Source organism: Trichoderma breve, chromosome 3, assembly GCF_028502605.1.
Source record: "Trichoderma breve strain T069 chromosome 3, whole genome shotgun sequence".
In the NCBI taxonomy this organism is placed as follows: Eukaryota; Fungi; Ascomycota; class Sordariomycetes; order Hypocreales; family Hypocreaceae; genus Trichoderma; species Trichoderma breve.
This window is the reverse complement of record NC_079234.1, coordinates 544,931-562,208: the sequence shown is the minus strand read 5'-3', so window position 1 is coordinate 562,208 and position 17,278 is coordinate 544,931. Positions and strand designations below refer to the sequence as shown.

Here is a 17,278-nt window from a genome sequence, read left to right as displayed (position 1 = left end):
GGATATTATGCAGTCGGTGTGCGGGGATAGTGTTAACGAGTTGCACGCCGAGGCTGCAGAGGCTGCAGGATCAGGAGGTAAAGGGGCAAGGGAAGAAGAGAAGAGTTGAGAGGCTGTCCTGACAAAGAGTTGGAGATGGGACAGGCTCGACTCGGATTGTTATGGGGTACTGCCGGGGACGGTACCGGCTGCTGCGCGTAGTGGTGTGCAGATACTCAGGCTCAGGTACCCAATGAGCAATTGAGGGCACGTTAGTACAAGTACGAGTACAGTATCAGGCCTTTTGGAGGCATCAGTTGATCTACAGGCTCTGGGGGGCTGCTAATTGGGACGATTGGGGGGGCCACAGGCGCTCAGGGCGGCTTAGCGCGGAGACTTTGTGCGGTGCTGGGCTTCGAAATCAGGGGGTTCAACTGGGGGGGCTGCAGAGGAGGGGGGGGCGCTTCGGGACCCTTTTTTTTTCTTTTTTTTTCTTTGCCTTCAATGTGTTCTCTTCCAGCTGAAGATTTGTATTTTCCCTTGTTAGTGATGATAGCCTTTCGTTTCCCTTCCCTGCGGGTGGTTGGAGCAGCCAATGTCTTGTGCCAGCGCGCCGTTTTTGCCACCGTGGCAGCGGCAACGGCGAGACTGCAGCGGTTTGTACCCAGAACTCGGGCTGGCTGCAGCTAGCGCCCACGGATTTAAGTACCAGTACTTGCCTAGCACCCTTGGCTGTGGTGGCATGCACAAGTGCGCCGGTGTCTTGTTTCACAATGGCCAGAGCTGGCGCTAGGCCTGGCCAGGCTAAAATGGGACGACCAGAGGGAAATTGAGAAATCATGCCTTGTGTTGAATGTCTGTTGTCTGGCGCCACGGGACGGCGATAAGAATGATAATGATGACAATAGAGAGCAGTGGCTTGTATCAATATGAATCAACCAACTGCTGCTCACTAATACCGTCCATCTTCAAATGCCGATATGCATGACTTAACAACTGGCTCTAACCTCTCACACAGAGCGTCAACCAAACAAGACACAGACTCTTCCTCCCGCCAACCAATCAATCAACCAACCAACCAAAAGCCTCACATATAAACAAACAAACCAAACGGCCAGTTCCCCCTTCTCACATGCTTCCTCCCACCTGTTTCAGTCGCACCCACCGGCGGCTGTTGAACCAACAAAACCACCCACGACGTCGCATTGCGTCAACGGCCCGCGTCTCAGCACTGCCCACGAGGCCATCCGCATCGTCACACTTCTTGTAGCAATCTCCCGTGCATTGGCTCCCGACAAAACATTTCTGTGATCAAATCAACTAAGCCATCGTAGCAGCTCCCTTCTTGGCTAGCCGTTTTCACCGCTGCTCTTTGCTTGTTTACCAGTTGTTTATGGGATCCGATATCTCATGACGCGGGTAGGCACATACGAGTACCTACACTAGCTGCGTCAGCTCCAGCCCAGCTCTTGGACGTTTCATGGATTGCTATTGACCAGACATACGCATGTAATCACATCACCTAATCTATAGTACGCCTCGTACGCCATGCCCTGCCCTGCCCCTTCATCACCTTACCTGTAGGCTGCCTTGGTCTAAGGTTGCACCAGTGATGCCTCTTGAATATGTACATGTTGGCATCCGTCGTCTCTTCTCAGCCGTACAGCTCTCGGCAAGGGAAGAAAAAAAAAAGGAGACGCCAATCTAACAATAGCGTCTGCAGGCAGGCTGTAGGTACAGTAGCTCAACGCATGCTCAAGGCTCCAGGCTCTCTATTACTCGGAGAAATAGGCCTGGCAACCCCATGTTCAGAGCTCGTCACATTTCACATTTCACGCTCACGTCTAAACACTAACCCACCACTGAGGAGCAACTCCTGCTGGGCTGCCCTGACGCAAGCGAGAGCAAAAAGGTCGATTGGGAAACTGACCTACGTACGAGTTCGACAGCACTAGGTACTCCGTGCAGGCACTCCTGTCAAAAGCCAGTTCAGATGCCAAGTCCCAACTGTAATGCCTACCCGGAGCTGGGATCATCAGCCTCCTTTCAGCTGAACATCGCTAACATGGCTACTCCGTACTGTACCTGAGTTACTATCGTATGAATCCCAATGGATTTCAATCTGATCACATGAGTGTCTTTTTTGTGGATTCGCAACAGATAGTATTACGTCTTCTCGACTTGTTGGCATTTGTACAACGGCGGTGAAAGATCGTATCTCGTTCACCGTCACATCGCCAGCCAGCCACCTCATTTTCATCGAGCTGAAAGATGGCGACTGACGTCAATGGGCTTTACTCTGCAGAACTGGAGCTGTTCCATGGCTACGAATTGAAAAACAGGAAAGAAGAAAAAAAAAGACACCCCCGGCGAAGAGCTGAAATCAGGGGTGGAGAACAGGTGCAACGACGAGTTGAGACGGGCGGTCATATTGTAGGGCTGAGCTGCATCTCACTAGCTCTAGGACCGAGACCCTTCATGCGACCCAACAGCAAAGAAACGCGCGCCCGTACATAGCGTTTGTCTTAGTGAGACGGTATCTTATCTGAGTTGTTAGACTGGTGAAGCCAATTGGATGGACCTGCAGCTGTACTGAGCTTTTGTTTACAGCAGAGTACTCGTAATCGATCCCTCCATATCTTGGCGGGCAGTCTGCAAATCGGCGCCTCTTGGGCGGGCCACAGGCATGAGGTGCAGATGGCCTTAGAGATGTTTGCTTGTTGTCTGTAAAGGTTGCCGATATGCCTAAAGAGCTAAAATGCATGCCCAGAGTCGGGTACATGTACCCAAACGGCCACTGCGAGCCATCAGCCTTATCTCTTCCGAATAGGCAAACAAACACTAGAGCTGCATGCCAGTGCCGGTTTGCTGCACTGCCTTTTGCTGACGAATACCGAACGTGCGGAAGTTGGTTATGGGGTAAATACATGCAATATGTAGCCTTGGTTGATTTGCTTGAGCTGTGGAGAAGGCTCGGCAGCTGATCCGTCGGAAGGGTAATATAAGTTCTTAATGGTAAATACAGATAGAAGCCAAGATATTGGGATCTATGAAGGCATCGCGTAGGTAGCAACAAGCAGAGAGATTGAATGCTCGGACCAGTTACAGCTTGTACAGGCAACTGAGCGCGATCAAGTCTCTAGGGTGAGCAAACAAGATGCACATCTTTCTTACGGATACAAAATGCGTCGTGACCGTTTGCTCGTGTAAGCAAGCGTGTACCGACATGTAATGGATTTCCAATGTTCTGTTTGTCGTTTGAGATGCTGCAAGCCGTCTTGTGTGCTTCGTATACAGACCAAATCAAACCAACAGAGGCCATCTTACACGCGGCTCAGCACAAACGCCCGCCTCGTCGAAATTACAATCCCAAATAAGCTTAACCAACCGCCAGAACAGCCTCCATCCATTCCAACAACTCGACGCTGATTCGATTCGATTGAAGCCTCAGTTCCATCAGTTCCGACATCAGGGGCTCCAGCTGCCTCCTAGTGCCCGCAGCAGCCGTTTTGAAGCACTAACGGACGGGCCAGCCCCGGTCGCCGCCGTCACGGGTCCGGCACTCTACCTGCTCGCACTACCTTGCCAGTACAGGCCATCCACCGCGGACTCCCAGCCGGGTTCCAGTACCCGGCCAGTACCCAGCACGTACCTCAGCCCTCTGTAGCGCTGCTGAATAAAGCGACCCCCGCCCCCCAAAACGGCACTACGGCACTTCCACAGCGCTGGGATTCGGCGGGCTGAGCCTGGGCAACGCCTGGCAGCGCCTGGAGGCAGAACCCAGCACTGGCCCATCCCCGCCGGAAGCCTTCAGGTTCTAGCCTCAACTGCCATTGGACTTGGAAGTCGTTCCGTCCAGGCTGCAACCCGGGCTGCAGCAGCGCGATCATTCGTCTGACTCTCCCGTTTGTCTGGTTGCCTTACAGTTTCTTTTTCGTCCTCGTTGCCACTGCATTCGAGCCTAGCCTGCCCAACTCGCCCTGTTATTGGTATTGGCACCCGAATCCTCGCCAGCTGGAGCTCGATATGGGAGTTTGCGCCGCCGTCTGCGTCCCAGCGCTTCGCAATCCTCCGGCCGTGTCGAGCGACAAACAACGAGCGTGATAGCTTCACATCTGGGCAAGGCTGAGCCTGAGCCCCCCCAACCATGTCGAGACGAGACAGCGCCATGGGGCCTTTTTCTCCCGCCCACCAGCCTGACGAAGGCTATTCCGAGGATCCTCTGGGGCCAACCGGCCTGGCTGACCAACTCTCTACTCTGGCGACGCTCAAGTCCCCCCTCGAGCTGCCGCAATGGCTGGCTGCAAACGCCGCGCTCCTCCCCGTATCCGTCAAATCAAGTGAGTTTTATCCCATCTTCCGGTGCTGGTCGCGATGAGCTTTATCCCTGACCTGATTCCGTCGCTGCAGAGCTGGCCATGACGCTCCTGGATCAGCTTCCAACGTCTGCCATCGTCGAAATCGTCGAGCGCCTGAGCCCGAGACTTTACATCGACTTTATCCGCCACCTTCCCGCCGAAATCTGCCTCAAGATCCTTAGCTCTCTCGACCCCGTATCCCTTGTTAGCGTGCTGCAGACTTGTCGGGCGTGGTATGACCTGGCCGTGGATCGGAAGCTGTGGGAGCGACTGTACTACCTTGAGGGCTGGAAGGCTGTGCAAACCGAGATCGATGCGTGGGAGGTCAGGGTCAACACGGGCGTCAGCAACTCGATAGGGCATCTGCATAGGATGCAAACGTCGGATCACCACCCAAACAAGATTCGTGCCATACTCAACAATGACGATGACGACGAGGACTTGGAGATGACGGACCAGGACAGGCTGCCCAGCATCGTCGACCACAGTGCTGGCGCCAGCTTATTTGGGTCTGCCGGTGGGCTACAGTCGAGGCAGACGCTGCCCTCCTTGGGTGATATGCACCTGGATAGCTTCTCGTCTGCCAAGGGCAAGGCTGTAGATCGGGGCCTTGGGTCGTCGTCGTCGGAAAGCAGAGCTAAGCGCAAGGAACCCGGCGGCACCCCCGAGATGACGCTGCCGTCAATCGAGGCAAGCGACGCCACGGCATCCATGATCAAGTCGACTCTTTGGACTTGGGATATCAACAGCTCGCGATATCGCATCAACTGGAAGTACCTGTATAACATGAGGCGGCGCCTTGAATCGAACTGGGAGCTAGGCAAGTACAAGACCTTTGTGCTACCGCACCCTAGCTACCCGGAGGAAGGCCACCAAGAGTGTGTCTACACCTTGCAGTTCGACGCAAACTATCTCGTCAGCGGTAGCCGAGACCGCACGATGAGAGTCTGGAATATGCATACACGCCGGTTGGTCCGCCCGCCTCTGACCGGCCACACAGGCTCCGTCCTGTGTCTTCAATTTGACGCGGACCCGGCTGAGGACATCCTAGTCTCTGGCAGCAGCGATTCAAACGTCTTCATCTGGAAGTTCTCCACCGGAGAGCTGGTGCAGAGAATCACAAACGCCCATCGCGAGTCTGTCCTCAACGTCAGGTTTGACAAGCGCGTCCTAGTCACGTCTTCCAAGGACAAAACCATCAAGATTTTCAACCGCCGACCGTTGCGGTACGGTGACTTGGGCTATGGAGAAGTAGATGCAGCCGTCAACCCCGTCGGCATGAGCGTCAAACCCTACGGCTACGAACCAGATCTTTCCCAGGAGCTGCCTGTCAAGCCCCCCTATACCGTCATCGGCAGACTGGAGGGACATGGCGCTGCCGTCAACGCCATCCAGGTTCGAGGCAGCACCATTGTCTCCGTCTCTGGCGACCGTCACATCAAAGTATGGAACTGGCCGGAACAGGTCTGCACACAAACCATCCCAGCACACGAAAAGGGCATTGCCTGTGTCGAGTTTGATGAGCGCCGAATTGTGAGTGGTAGTAGCGACTACGAAGTTTGCATTTTCGACGCGCCGACCGGCCTCAAGGTGGCCTCCCTTCGAGGACACGCTCATCTCGTCCGAACAGTGCAGGCGGGCTTCGGTGATTTGCCGTACAGCCGGGAGGAGGATGCGGCTGAGGCCAAGAGAGTCGACGCCGAGTACTTCAAGGCCGTAGAGGCAGGAGAGATTGACCACGAGGGCGACCGAAGGATTCGTCGTTCTAGGAGAATAAACGCAGGAAGCTCTCGACCGGCCGATCTCCAGGCAACTGGTGCCAAGGTCCCGCCGGGCGGAGGCGGAGGACGTAAATATGGGCGCATCGTTTCCGGTTCATATGACCAGAGCATCATCATCTGGCGGCGCGATAAGGAGGGTGTGTGGAAGCCTGCGCACCATCTGCGCCAGGAAGAGGCCGCCGAGGCCGCACACAGGCAAGTCGCCCTGACCAACGCCCATCGACAGGGCACTCAGCTGGCGTCGGCAGCCATTGCGGTGTCGCCGGTGCATCCCGGAGTGTCGCAAGGCATGCAGTCGTCGCCCATCCGCGATCCAAGCGGTGAGCACAGCCAGGCGGCGCGCATCTACAAGGCCATGATAGACCAGGTCGTCCCCATTGGAGTTGCAGCTCTGAGGCAGGCACTGGCGAACCATCCATCCGTGCTCATCTACCATGGCTACCTGCAAGCCGCGATTGAACGAGAGCCCTCGCCCTTTGTCAGATCGCACCTTAGGCAGGTGGTGGCGGATGGCTTGATTGCGATACAAAACAACCAGTCGGCCAGACAGCGCCTCATTGCTCGCGGTAATGCCCACATCCTAGCTCCTCTTAACATAGAGGGGAGAGTCGCAGGCCTGGTTCCTGGATATGCTGGCGGCGCAATGGCAGGGCCCTCTTCCGCCGCAGCGGTAGACATCAACGGCGGCAGCAGCACCGACCCTCGACAGTCGGCATACTCCCCATTACCAGCACCAGCATCACAGGCACACCCATCCACTCCTCTCCACGCACCTGTACCCCAGCCTTCTCAGCTTTCCATCCCTCCCGGCCAGGGGCCTCCCCCTCAGCTTCCTCCCATCGTCCAACCTGAACATACCAGCGCTCAGCCGGGCACGGTCGAAATGGCAGACGCCGCACCAGCTCCAGAGCAACACCCGCGCATCGTGGCAGCTGAAAACCCTCCGGCACGCGTTTTCAAGCTCCAATTTGATGCTCGCAAGATCATCTGCTGTAGCCAGGCGCCAGTCATTGTCGGCTGGGACTTTTGCAACGGTGATCCGGAGCTAGAGGAGGTTGCTCGCTTCTTCGCAGCGATTGATTAAAGGGCGTTACTGGGCTCAGGGAGATTGCCACTGAAACAAATACAAAAAGGTTTTTACGCAACGTTTTTGGCCCAAAATGCAACATATCGTCGGGAGGAGTTTAGGAGGAGATCACAGATTTAGCATATCCATCATCGTCTTTTTTTTGTGCTTCATACAAAAAGAAAGAGAAAAAAAGAAAACCAAAAAAACAGAGCGTTGGGACTACATTACTGTAACTTGCATTCCCGGCGTTTCAACAGTTCGCCCGGCGTTTGTATCATGTTGTAATTACTCGAATGTGCGGACACATTACGGACAGGGCTTGGGTAGGATGGTAATTAGGTAGTAGATGGCATTAGATACTTTGTCGTTCTGTTGGGGGAGAAATACGAATAGCATCATGAATCTCAAACATAATAAATCCTTGCCTATTCTGTGATCTTTATTTACATAGTCTTGGATGTGAAACAATGGAAATAGTGTGATACTGTCATGGAGTTGGGGTGAAGGGACTTATGCTTGATGATGCTGTTCTTGGTTGCGAGGAGACAAACGAGAAGCCACGCCACGCCACGCCACGGAACAATACAGTAGACTGATATCAAGATGCTGAATGAAAGAGAAGCTAAACTGACAAAAGACGATGCTAGCCCGCAGCTTGCTTGACCTTTTCTTCTGTCTGCGGCGGCTCATCAACAAACTCGGGCACGACCTCGTCCTGCAAGAATCCCGGCACAGCCCCAGCGCCATATTCCTGCTCCAGCTCAGCCTCCATACCCAAGGCCTCAAGCTCAGCATCCAGCTCCGACTCATCCACCTCATCAGGAATGTCATACCCGCGAGCCAAACTCTCCTGAATCTCGTTCCCAACATCAAGCAAATCCGCCATCTCATCCTGCAAACGCTCAATCTTATCAATGTCAATCTTCCCATACTGCTTGCGCAGCTCCTTGTTCGTAGTCTTCATGGCGTCGACCTGGGTCATGACGTTCTTGAGGTTATCCTGCATGCTCTGCGCCTGCTCCATGTTCCAGACCTGGCTCTCGAGCTTGTCCTTTTCCGCCTCGTAGGCCTTGCGGCGCTGCAGGACTTTGAGGGCCTTTTGCTTGATGGCTTGTTTGCCGGGGCCGTCGCGCATCTTGGAGAGTTTCTCCTGGTAGGCGGAGAGCTCGCCGTTGAGGGCCTTGAGCTTGGTGTCGATGGAGGCGATGCGGGTGTCGATGTTTGTGATTGCGCCGGTGAGGGTTGGCTTGGGGCCCGTGGGCTTGGAGCCGAAGAGGCGGTTCATGGTGATGGTTGATTTGTCCTTCTCTTTCTTTTTACTTGTTCTGACAGTTTTGGGTATTATCGGCGGTGAGAGTTGAGGGTTTTCGATGTGATGAGAGGGGATAGGGCGAGGCTGAAGGTGCTGCCTGCATGCAGTGACGAGGGCTGGGATGACGTTGGACAGTGACGAGGCTTCAGGGAGTTCCGTAGGCTCTGTCGGAGGGTTTCAGAGGGGCAGCCGGGGCGAGACCCCACTGGTGCATTTCTGCAAGGCTGAGATGATGAGTCAGCGGAAGGCTTACCTTGGTCAATTGAGTTTGCGTGTACTGTCTGATGGAGAGACAAGCACTCAGTTGTAGCAGTTATAGAAGGGAAATCCATTTAATTATTACAGTGAACACTTGATTACACGTCGATTACGGGCTTTGTTTGATCTTGATGCAAGTCATAGAGAGTCAATGTTTCACTGTGCTGCGTCGCCAAATTACACATCAATCAATGTCTCATTAACCCGTGCAAGCCACTTCCTTGTAGATTCGGAGCAGTTGGCGGGATCTACGAACTAGTTCGAATGAAGCATCCGTAAATAGCATCAACTAATATCGACGTCGTACTCTATTGCAGAATGTAACACTACCAAATAATACTATCTCACTTTGATCAGACGCCAACTGTAAGATTCTGTGTACTATCTGTACTATTATTATTGTTTTGGTCTTTTCAAACAACAATTGTACATGTTTCTTGACAAACGGCCAGCCCATTAACGCGTCACGAGCCCGTTAATTGATGCCCCTCTACGGGAGCACGTACCGCCTTCACTGCCTAATTAGGACTAGCTTTCCCCAGTTGCATCCCTATTCAGGCCCAATGTAAACAAAGATGGGCCATAATTCCTTGAATAATTTCGGCTCGCAGCTCTTATCGCGCCTCACGCACGCACTTCAAGACACGCGACTTTTTCATGATTCACAGTTAAACGCGCGCGCGTGGGGTAGCAATTCACTTCGCTGCTCCGTGCAGTTAAAGCCCACCCGCCAATTTCCACAATTCGAAGCATTCCGACGCCTCAACCACAACATCTTCGAATCGTGGAACCAGGAACCAGCCGTTTTGCGCAATGGACGGCACGACCAACCCCGGATGGGGAAGCGGGCACGAGCCCGTCGACAAGTAAGACCTGCTGCTGAACTGCATTGAACTTCATTTTGGAATTTGATCGTGGGCTAATGATACGTGGCAGCAATCCTCTCCCAGCGGCGTTTGTGACGTTTTTCCCGGCGGCCCACGAGGCCAAGACAGAGATGTGCGTATCACACCGACCGACGACGACTTCCACCTCGCCTTTGTTAGAATCACCTTGTTGGAACCGAGTACTAACGCGATTTCCGGTGGACAGTTCGTGGGCGGACAATTTGGTCGCCCAAAAGCCAGCGACCATTCTGCGTGCGTGGTGCCGCGTGCCCGTCTCGGCCGGCTCTTCGACTCTTCGAAAGGGCATGACAATCATGAAGCGGGTGGGCCGAGTGGCTCGTGTGGTGGCGGCCAGCCAGGCCGCAGCAGAGATCGAGGTGGCAGAAGACCTCGAGGAGGCCCAGCAGGCGAACCGTCGCCGTCTCAACTCGTTTGTGTCGACGGCTGACGCCGTGTTGGAGTTGGTGGGAGAGTCTCTGTCCAGAGCAGAGGTGGCAAGCGCCGTCATGCGCGCCAAGGGTTTGTTTCCCGTTTCTTTTTCCTACAACATCCCCGTCAAAGCGACGACGCTCGAGCTACAATTTGCTGACTGCTTTTGTTTCATAGTGGACGTTGCAAACTGCTACCTCCACGAAGAATACACCGACGTATCAGAGCAGAGAAACCTGGCCAAGCAGAGCCAGTACACCAAGAAGACTGTCCCCCTGAAGCGCCGCTTCAGCAACTATTCCTCAGTCGATTTCGAGTACGCGAGCGGAGGCAATGGCTACGCCATTTACAGCGAGCTCCACCCTATACTCTCCAGAGCTATGCAGAGCGGCGTCACCGAAATCGACGTCAGCATGGCATCCATCACAGAGGCTGGAGTCCACCTACGATCTATGTCTCGCAACCCCCGAGTTCTTCTGGCTGCCAGCGGCATGCCAGAGCTATCAGATATCGCCGACGACAGCGAGCCGTCCAGCGTCCTGACCTTGGAGCCTAACGAGTCCATGTCAGACGCCAAGTCTCCCACGAAGCGAGCCTCTACCCAGTCCCCAAGCCCTACCAAGAGCAGCAAGAGCTTCCGCAAGAGACTCAGCGACACCATTGTCAGACTGTTGCCAGGATCCTCCCCTCGGGCTGAGCCTTCTCCCATCAAGCCGTCTTCTCCTCCTACACCCAGCAAGGACTTTGAAAGCCCTCGTCAGCAAACGCCCTCTATTACCATTCCCAAGAGCCCCAGTGCATCCAAGTCGCCTTTACTATCGGCAAACTCTACTCCCGGCCTCATTCGATGGTCCAACCGCTCTTCCAAAGAATCGCCTTTTGCTCGATGGCGCCCAAAGCGCAAATCGGAACCCGCTCGCCTCTCGACAACACCTTCATCCCCTCGCAACGACTCCTCCACCTTTGACATTAGCATGGAAGACAGCTCTATCATGTTTGGATCCCCTACGCACCAGCCTCGCCCTAACGCCCCTACTCCTTCTAAATGGAGCGGCCTTCTACCTTCGACCCCTAGCCAAAAGGCTTCCTCTGCAGCTGCCACGCCCGCCAATGACGGAGCGTCTCTCGGTTTGGTCAAATCCTTGCCTGAGTGGATGCAGCACAACCAGTCACCCGCAACTCTCGAAAAATACGACCCCAGCCACATTGAATTCCGACCCTCCTCTCCATCATTCACCAATTCAGCTTCGTGGGTTAATGTCCCAACGGACTCAATTGAGATTGAGCGCACCAAGATTGTCAGGCGACGCAAAAGTGAGCCGCTGGTCAGAAACATGCTCAAATCCCACACTTTGCGACGAACCTCACTTTCAGCTCAGATCAGATCGATTGGGGCCATGCCCACCATTGATGAACCAGCCTTTCCCAGCGATAATTCCATCTCTCGAATTCCCGAGCATTCTCAAACTTCTAACCCCTTCAACTCTTCTGCGACTCAGTCAAACACTCTCATCAACGCTGCTACCGAACAAACCGAAGACATGGACGCCCAAGACATGCAAGCCCAAGACATGCTCGCCCAAGGCGTGGACCCCCAAGATCCACACGATTTCCACCGCCTCTCGTGGGATTACAAGGCGCAGATAGAGGATGTGCTCAGAGAGAGAAGAAATGCCCCTCCTCCTGTTCGCCATCCAGACGATGTTTTCGACGACCCCAACGACAGATACCGCCGTGAATCTCCTCCCCCGCATAACCCTGTGGAGCGGCTGGCCCGCATGGCAGAGACCGGATGCTACGACAAGGCTGGCGTCATAATTGCTGAGAGGGGAGAAAGGCTTCTTGTTCAGTTTAAGCTGCCGATCAAGTACATTGAGCATTTCCCCCAAGACTCACAGGCAGGCAGAGACCCCTGGCGGCCAGACCCTCAAGCACACTACTTCCAGCGCAAATTCCCAGGAGAAACACCTAGCCCTGAACCTCGACAGAGGTCTGAATGGAGCTCATCGCCTCTCGCAGAGGAAGAATCTCATCTCGCTGATAAGACCCTTGTTGTTTCCGACTTTGGCGGCTCTCCTAGCAAGCGCGCTTCACTGTCGGCTGAGAATGAAGAATCTCATCCCATGAACGAGACTCTCGTTGTTTCCGATTTCGGCTCACCTGTGATGCCCTTAACATCTCCCGACCCTGAATACTTCTATCCCAGTGATGGAACTCTCATTGTTTCCGATTTTGCTACCTCGCCTGCCAAGCGCTGCTCGTCTTCTCGTCAAAGCATCGCCAACAGCTCACCCGCCCCTGCATCGCAAAAGGTTCCTTTCACACCTGCCGATCAGTTCATCATTCCCGACTACGTGACCACATCTGAGAGAAAAGTCTATCAGCCTGGCATGGTCTATAAGCCTGACATGAACTCGCAGCCTCTCGCAGCCCCGGAACTTCCCACAATCCCAGAGCTTCCCATGAACTCAGAGCTTGCCGTTAATACCGACAGCTCGTCTCTCTCTGACCTTGAGAATACGCCTCCTCTGAACGAATCATCGGCATTGAACATTGCCATCATGGCCGCCGAGAACGAAAGAGAGCAATCTGCCTATGCAGACGCCGAACCGTCGCCCGCCGATTCAACCACCACCAACGATCCTCTCTCAACCTCACCCATCTCATTTACACCCGTGAACCAATCCAGCGCTCAAAAGAAAGCAGCTAGCCCTACCCTTAGCAACAAGCAAGGCTCCTCTACCAGTCCAGAATCCGGAAAGCCATACCCCATCAGCCACGACGATACCCCTGAGCGCGATTATCTGCGCGATTTCATCAGACGCTCGAAGCCCCGACGTCTCTCTACCACCGAGACCGGCTCCCCCATCGCCATCGCCCCTGTGCAGCGTCAACCTCTTGGAGCTAGAAGCCCTAACATGGAGACTCAGCCAAAGGAGAAGCGCAAGTTTGAGAGCAGCGAAGGAGAAGAGAACGAGAACGAGCCAGAGGCCAAGCCGGAGCCTGCTGCCAAGCGAGTTCGCCGTGTTCATCGAACCACCCCGCCAAAGCCAAAGCCTGTTGCTACCATGAATCACTCAGATGATGAAGATCCCCTCGCCAAGGACGTGGCACCAACATCAGTCAAGACCAGTGATGCTGTCGACGAGCTGGCAAACCACGAAGAGCAGGAAGAGGCCCCCGTTCCGGCTGCATCTCGCCGATCCTCGCGTTTGAAGACCAAGCCAAGCGCCATTCCCAAGCCGTCGACTCCAGCACCCACCAAAGTCGGTCGTGGACGTCCCCCTAACACCCTAGGCTCCGTGCGCAACGAACAGCAGGACTTGGTCCACCAAACCCGCGCCAACACTCGCCGTAACAAGGGGAATGCTGAGTATCCTGCCCAATTTTTGGCTCGGCACTCTGAGGAGGAAGAGGAAGAGGCAAGCCAGCAGGACGAAACCGAGACCTCCAAGGCTGGACGTGGCAAGAGCGTCGTTTGGAAGGAGCCGTTGGCCTCGTACCAGGAGGAAGAGAAGCCAAAGAGGGGGCGGCCGGCCAAGGCCAAGGCCACGGTGGTCGGGAGCCGGGTCTCCAAGCCCGCGGCCAAACCCTCGGCGGCGGCGCAGAAGCAGCGGTCCAGTAGGATCGCGGCCGGCCTAGGAATGGCAGGGAACGGGACTCCTGCCCCCAAGCGCGCGACTCGCGCGTCAACACGGAGTCGGAAGTGATGGTCGAGCTGTATAGTTCCCGGTGGTTGAGCCGCAAGGTTCCCACCGGTTGAGCTATACAGTTCCCATCACTTCCGACGAAGTGGAGGGGCAGGAGGGGGAAGGGGAGGAAAGGGGGATATAAAAAAATAGATAAAAAAAATCATGCATTGCGAGGCGTTGAAAACAAGATACCAGGAAGGGGGAGGGGGGGCATTTGCGTAATTTTTTTTTGTTCGAGTTTTTAAGGGCATGGCACGCGGAGTTTGGGGGTTGGCACATTGAATTGAATGATACTATTTGCTCCTGACTTGCTTTCTCAAGATGCAATGTGACACGACATCTGAGTAGTACTTGACTATGTGACTGCAGATCTGGAGATATGCTGGCTGAAGTGTCGACCAATGGTCGTGCTACATGGGCTGGATGGTACTCGATGTAACCCCCGCTTCTTGATCGCTGGTAGCTAGCAAAGATTTGTTCCTGACTAGAATTTGATTGCATACTGACTCTACGTGAAGCCATTTCGAACGAGGCTTGGGATACGATTCGACATCAGACAAACAAAGAAGGCGGGCAAAGCAAGTCGTCCACTATGGCTACAGAAACAGTCACCGCAACGACGGAACTCCGTCTCGCATCGCCCAGCGGCATCGTCACACGAAAGATTCTTCGCACTCCCCTCCGCGACGCCCTGCCGTCCGAAATCCCCATCATCGACATCTCGCCGATATTCAGCTCGTCGCTCGAAGAGAGGCAGGCCGTAGCCCAGCAAGTTCGTGCCGCCGCGCAGAACATGGGCTTCTTTTACATCAAGAACCACGGCATCCCCGAAGACGCGATACAGGACGTGTACGAGGCTGGGTTGGAGTTTTTTAGACAAGATTTAGAAACGAAGATGAGGGCGGATTCGAGCGGGACGAGGTGGGATAAGGGATATCAGGGGCCGAATACGCAGCGGCTGAATCCGGTTGAGAGTGTCGATTTGCGGGAGTCGTTTTCGTATCAGTATGATCCACGGTATGATGATACTGTTGGGGAGGATGGGATAGGGAATATTCCGGAGGAGGCGAGGGAGTATTTGGCTTGGGAGGATGATTATCCGTGGGAGCAGACGAGGAATTTGCCGAGGTTGAAGGAGAGCATGATGAGGCATATGGGGGAGTGTTTGAGGTTGGCGAGGGCGCTGACGAGATGTTTTGCGTTGTCGTTGGGGTTGGAGGAGGGATTGTTTGATGAGAAGGTGAGGTATCCGGGTTCGTCGTACGTGATTAACTATTACCCCCCGATTGAGCCTTCTACAGAAAAAGATGTAGGGAAGAATGAGGAGGAGGAGGATAAGAAGGTGTCGATTGGATCGCATACGGACTTTCAGCTATTTACGATTCTATGGCAGGATTTACATGGTGGGCTTGAGGTTCTCAACAAGGAGGGCCAATGGCTCCGCGCGAAGCCGATAGAGGGCACGCTGGTTGTGAATCTGGGGGACTGCATGCAAAGAATTACGAATGATGAGTATACGAGCACGGTTCATAGAGCGAGGAATTACAGTGGCAAGGAGAGGGTGAGCATTCCCGTGTTTTGGGGGTTTGGACTGCATGAGACGTGTAGTGTTGTTGTTGGAGGGGAGAAGAAGAAGTATGAGGATGTCAAGTGTGCGGATTGGATTATGATGCGGATTCGGGGGATGAAGCAGCTGGAGTGAAGATGTTATTGGGATTTCTTACTATGGATTAGCTGAACTGTTGTTGTTTTCTTCTTGAAATTATTGTGAGGAATTACTAGTGGTGGGATGTAGCTTGGGGGGATACAGACTACCTGATTTTGGTAGGTGATGAATGACGCTGTGAGGGCATCATGAGGGCGAAACCTGAGCATGAGGCGAAACTGCCATGAGACACATCGGACCGGGTGACTGTCAACCATGCAAAAGCGAGCAAAAGGCCATTTCAGATTATTTCAGATTCTGAGCATCTGGATCGGGAGATCGCCTTCGAGGGAACCAAGTGAATAACTATTGCGTCATGACAGAGGCGTTCGGGGGAAGCTCCGGCCGATGTACGGAGCTTCATTGAATAGCTATAGATAGAATACCGAATCCATTGCCACGAAAATGAACCAAGAGCATAGATTAGTTGTTCATTCTAGGTAAGGGGGCGATTCTCGGCGACGGTTTTAACGACCTAAAGGAAGCTGAGGAATTGGGGTGAAGAGCGATGACGCAATGACGTCGTTACGCCCCTGCAGCAGCGGCGGGAGGCGTGGCTGACGTTCGTCATCGTTATGAAGATGCGGATGGTTTTTAATCTAGGATGCGGGTTTTCTAAATCTGTTTTGAGGAAAACAGGATGCGGGCTTTATGGAAGACGCCCGGGGGGGTGTGCGATTGTGTTTTTGGGTTGTTGGGTTTGTGTTTTTGATGGAATTGCAAGTGTTGAAGAATGATGATGTCATTGATTGCGATGCTGGGTTTTGGGGGATTTGAATTAATTAAGATGGCGCATGAATTGTACTTACCTGGAGCGGATGACTGGGGGGGTTTGATCTTTTTGCGACCGTTTTAAACTGCCTGCAATTGCTTTTTAGTTTAATCGAGCTTCCTTATTTATCTTGACCTATTTGTTGCAGTGGTTGTGTTACGGTGGGAAAAGCGTGTGCGTGCCATCAAATCTCGGCGGCATGTGAGAATGCAATGATCCCCCCCGGCATCCCATGATCACCGTCTCGGATCTGGCCAGCATATGCCAAATCTCGCAAGCGTATTCTTCTCGATTAGATTGTGCGGATGCGCGTTATCGCATTCGGTTTTTCGCGGGTGCGCGTGGACGTGGACGTGAGCGTTGCTTTGCTATGAGGGCGCATGATCTGGACTGTGCGAAGAGAGAAAGTTGCGTTGTTGAAAGTGAGGCGGAAGGTTGGCGAGATGAGAGACATTTGCGCTGCAGGGGTTACACAGTGGTAGATTCTGGAGGGGAGGGTAATGGGGGTTTTTGATCTCCGAGGGGAAGGACAAGAGCCGGGAATAAACGCTTTCTGGTGCAGTAGAAGCGATCACAGGGCTGTGGTTGCATCTGACCTCGGATTTTGATTAAGATGATCTTGATTGGCAACATAGGTTTACGTGAGAGAAGGCTGTGTCTCTCACTTTGCTGACATGTCGGCACTGGAGATGTAACTCTTACTACAAGGATAAGTAAGACATCAGATATGAGTCGTCAGCCTCGAAGGCGCCTACGGGATACCATTTCTGGTAATTTCTTGTCTCTACTGTAGGCACCAGGATACAAGATCAGGATTTTGATATGATAGCTTCACGATCAACTCGTATGATACGAGTAAGGGACTCGAAAACGGGGGGCTCAATATGCGGGGAACCCCCGCCCATCGATGGAGGTTTATGGATCCATCTCTGGGGCATCTCGTGGAGCAGAGAGCCAAGCAATATGCCAGCTATGGCAAGTATTGGCTGTTTGCACGAGTCATTGACTGATAGGGTTGGCTTTACAGTGTATCTTG

At 53.8% G+C, this 17,278-nt stretch overlaps 4 protein-coding genes across 4 annotated transcripts; 3 read left to right on the top strand and 1 right to left on the bottom strand.

Annotated features, from left to right (window-relative positions):
• Positions 1-4,147: 4,147 nt before the first annotated feature.
• T069G_04604 (f-box-like domain-containing protein) lies at positions 4,148-7,202 on the top strand (the record flags this gene model as incomplete). The annotated part of the gene is made up of 3 exons (XM_056171814.1): positions 4,148-4,319; positions 4,390-4,654; positions 4,709-7,202. 3 exons carry the CDS (start codon positions 4,148-4,150, stop codon positions 7,200-7,202), a joined length of 2,931 nt encoding a protein of 976 aa, XP_056028672.1.
• Positions 7,203-7,830: 628 nt separating this feature from the next.
• T069G_04603 (snf7 domain-containing protein) lies at positions 7,831-8,472 on the bottom strand (the record flags this gene model as incomplete). The annotated part of the gene is made up of 1 exon (XM_056171813.1): positions 7,831-8,472. The coding sequence occupies one exon, from the start codon at positions 8,470-8,472 to the stop codon at positions 7,831-7,833; it is 642 nt and encodes a 213-aa protein (XP_056028671.1).
• A 1,098-nt stretch (positions 8,473-9,570) lies between these two features.
• T069G_04602 (uncharacterized protein) lies at positions 9,571-13,783 on the top strand (the record flags this gene model as incomplete). The annotated part of the gene is made up of 3 exons (XM_056171812.1): positions 9,571-9,623; positions 9,850-10,163; positions 10,251-13,783. The coding sequence occupies 3 exons, from the start codon at positions 9,571-9,573 to the stop codon at positions 13,781-13,783; spliced, it is 3,900 nt and encodes a 1,299-aa protein (XP_056028670.1).
• A 574-nt stretch (positions 13,784-14,357) lies between these two features.
• T069G_04601 (2OG-Fe(II) oxygenase superfamily domain-containing protein) lies at positions 14,358-15,467 on the top strand (the record flags this gene model as incomplete). Its single annotated transcript, XM_056171811.1, has 2 exons — positions 14,358-15,018; positions 15,067-15,467. 2 exons carry the CDS (start codon positions 14,358-14,360, stop codon positions 15,465-15,467), a joined length of 1,062 nt encoding a protein of 353 aa, XP_056028669.1.
• Between the last annotated feature and the right edge of the window lie 1,811 nt (positions 15,468-17,278).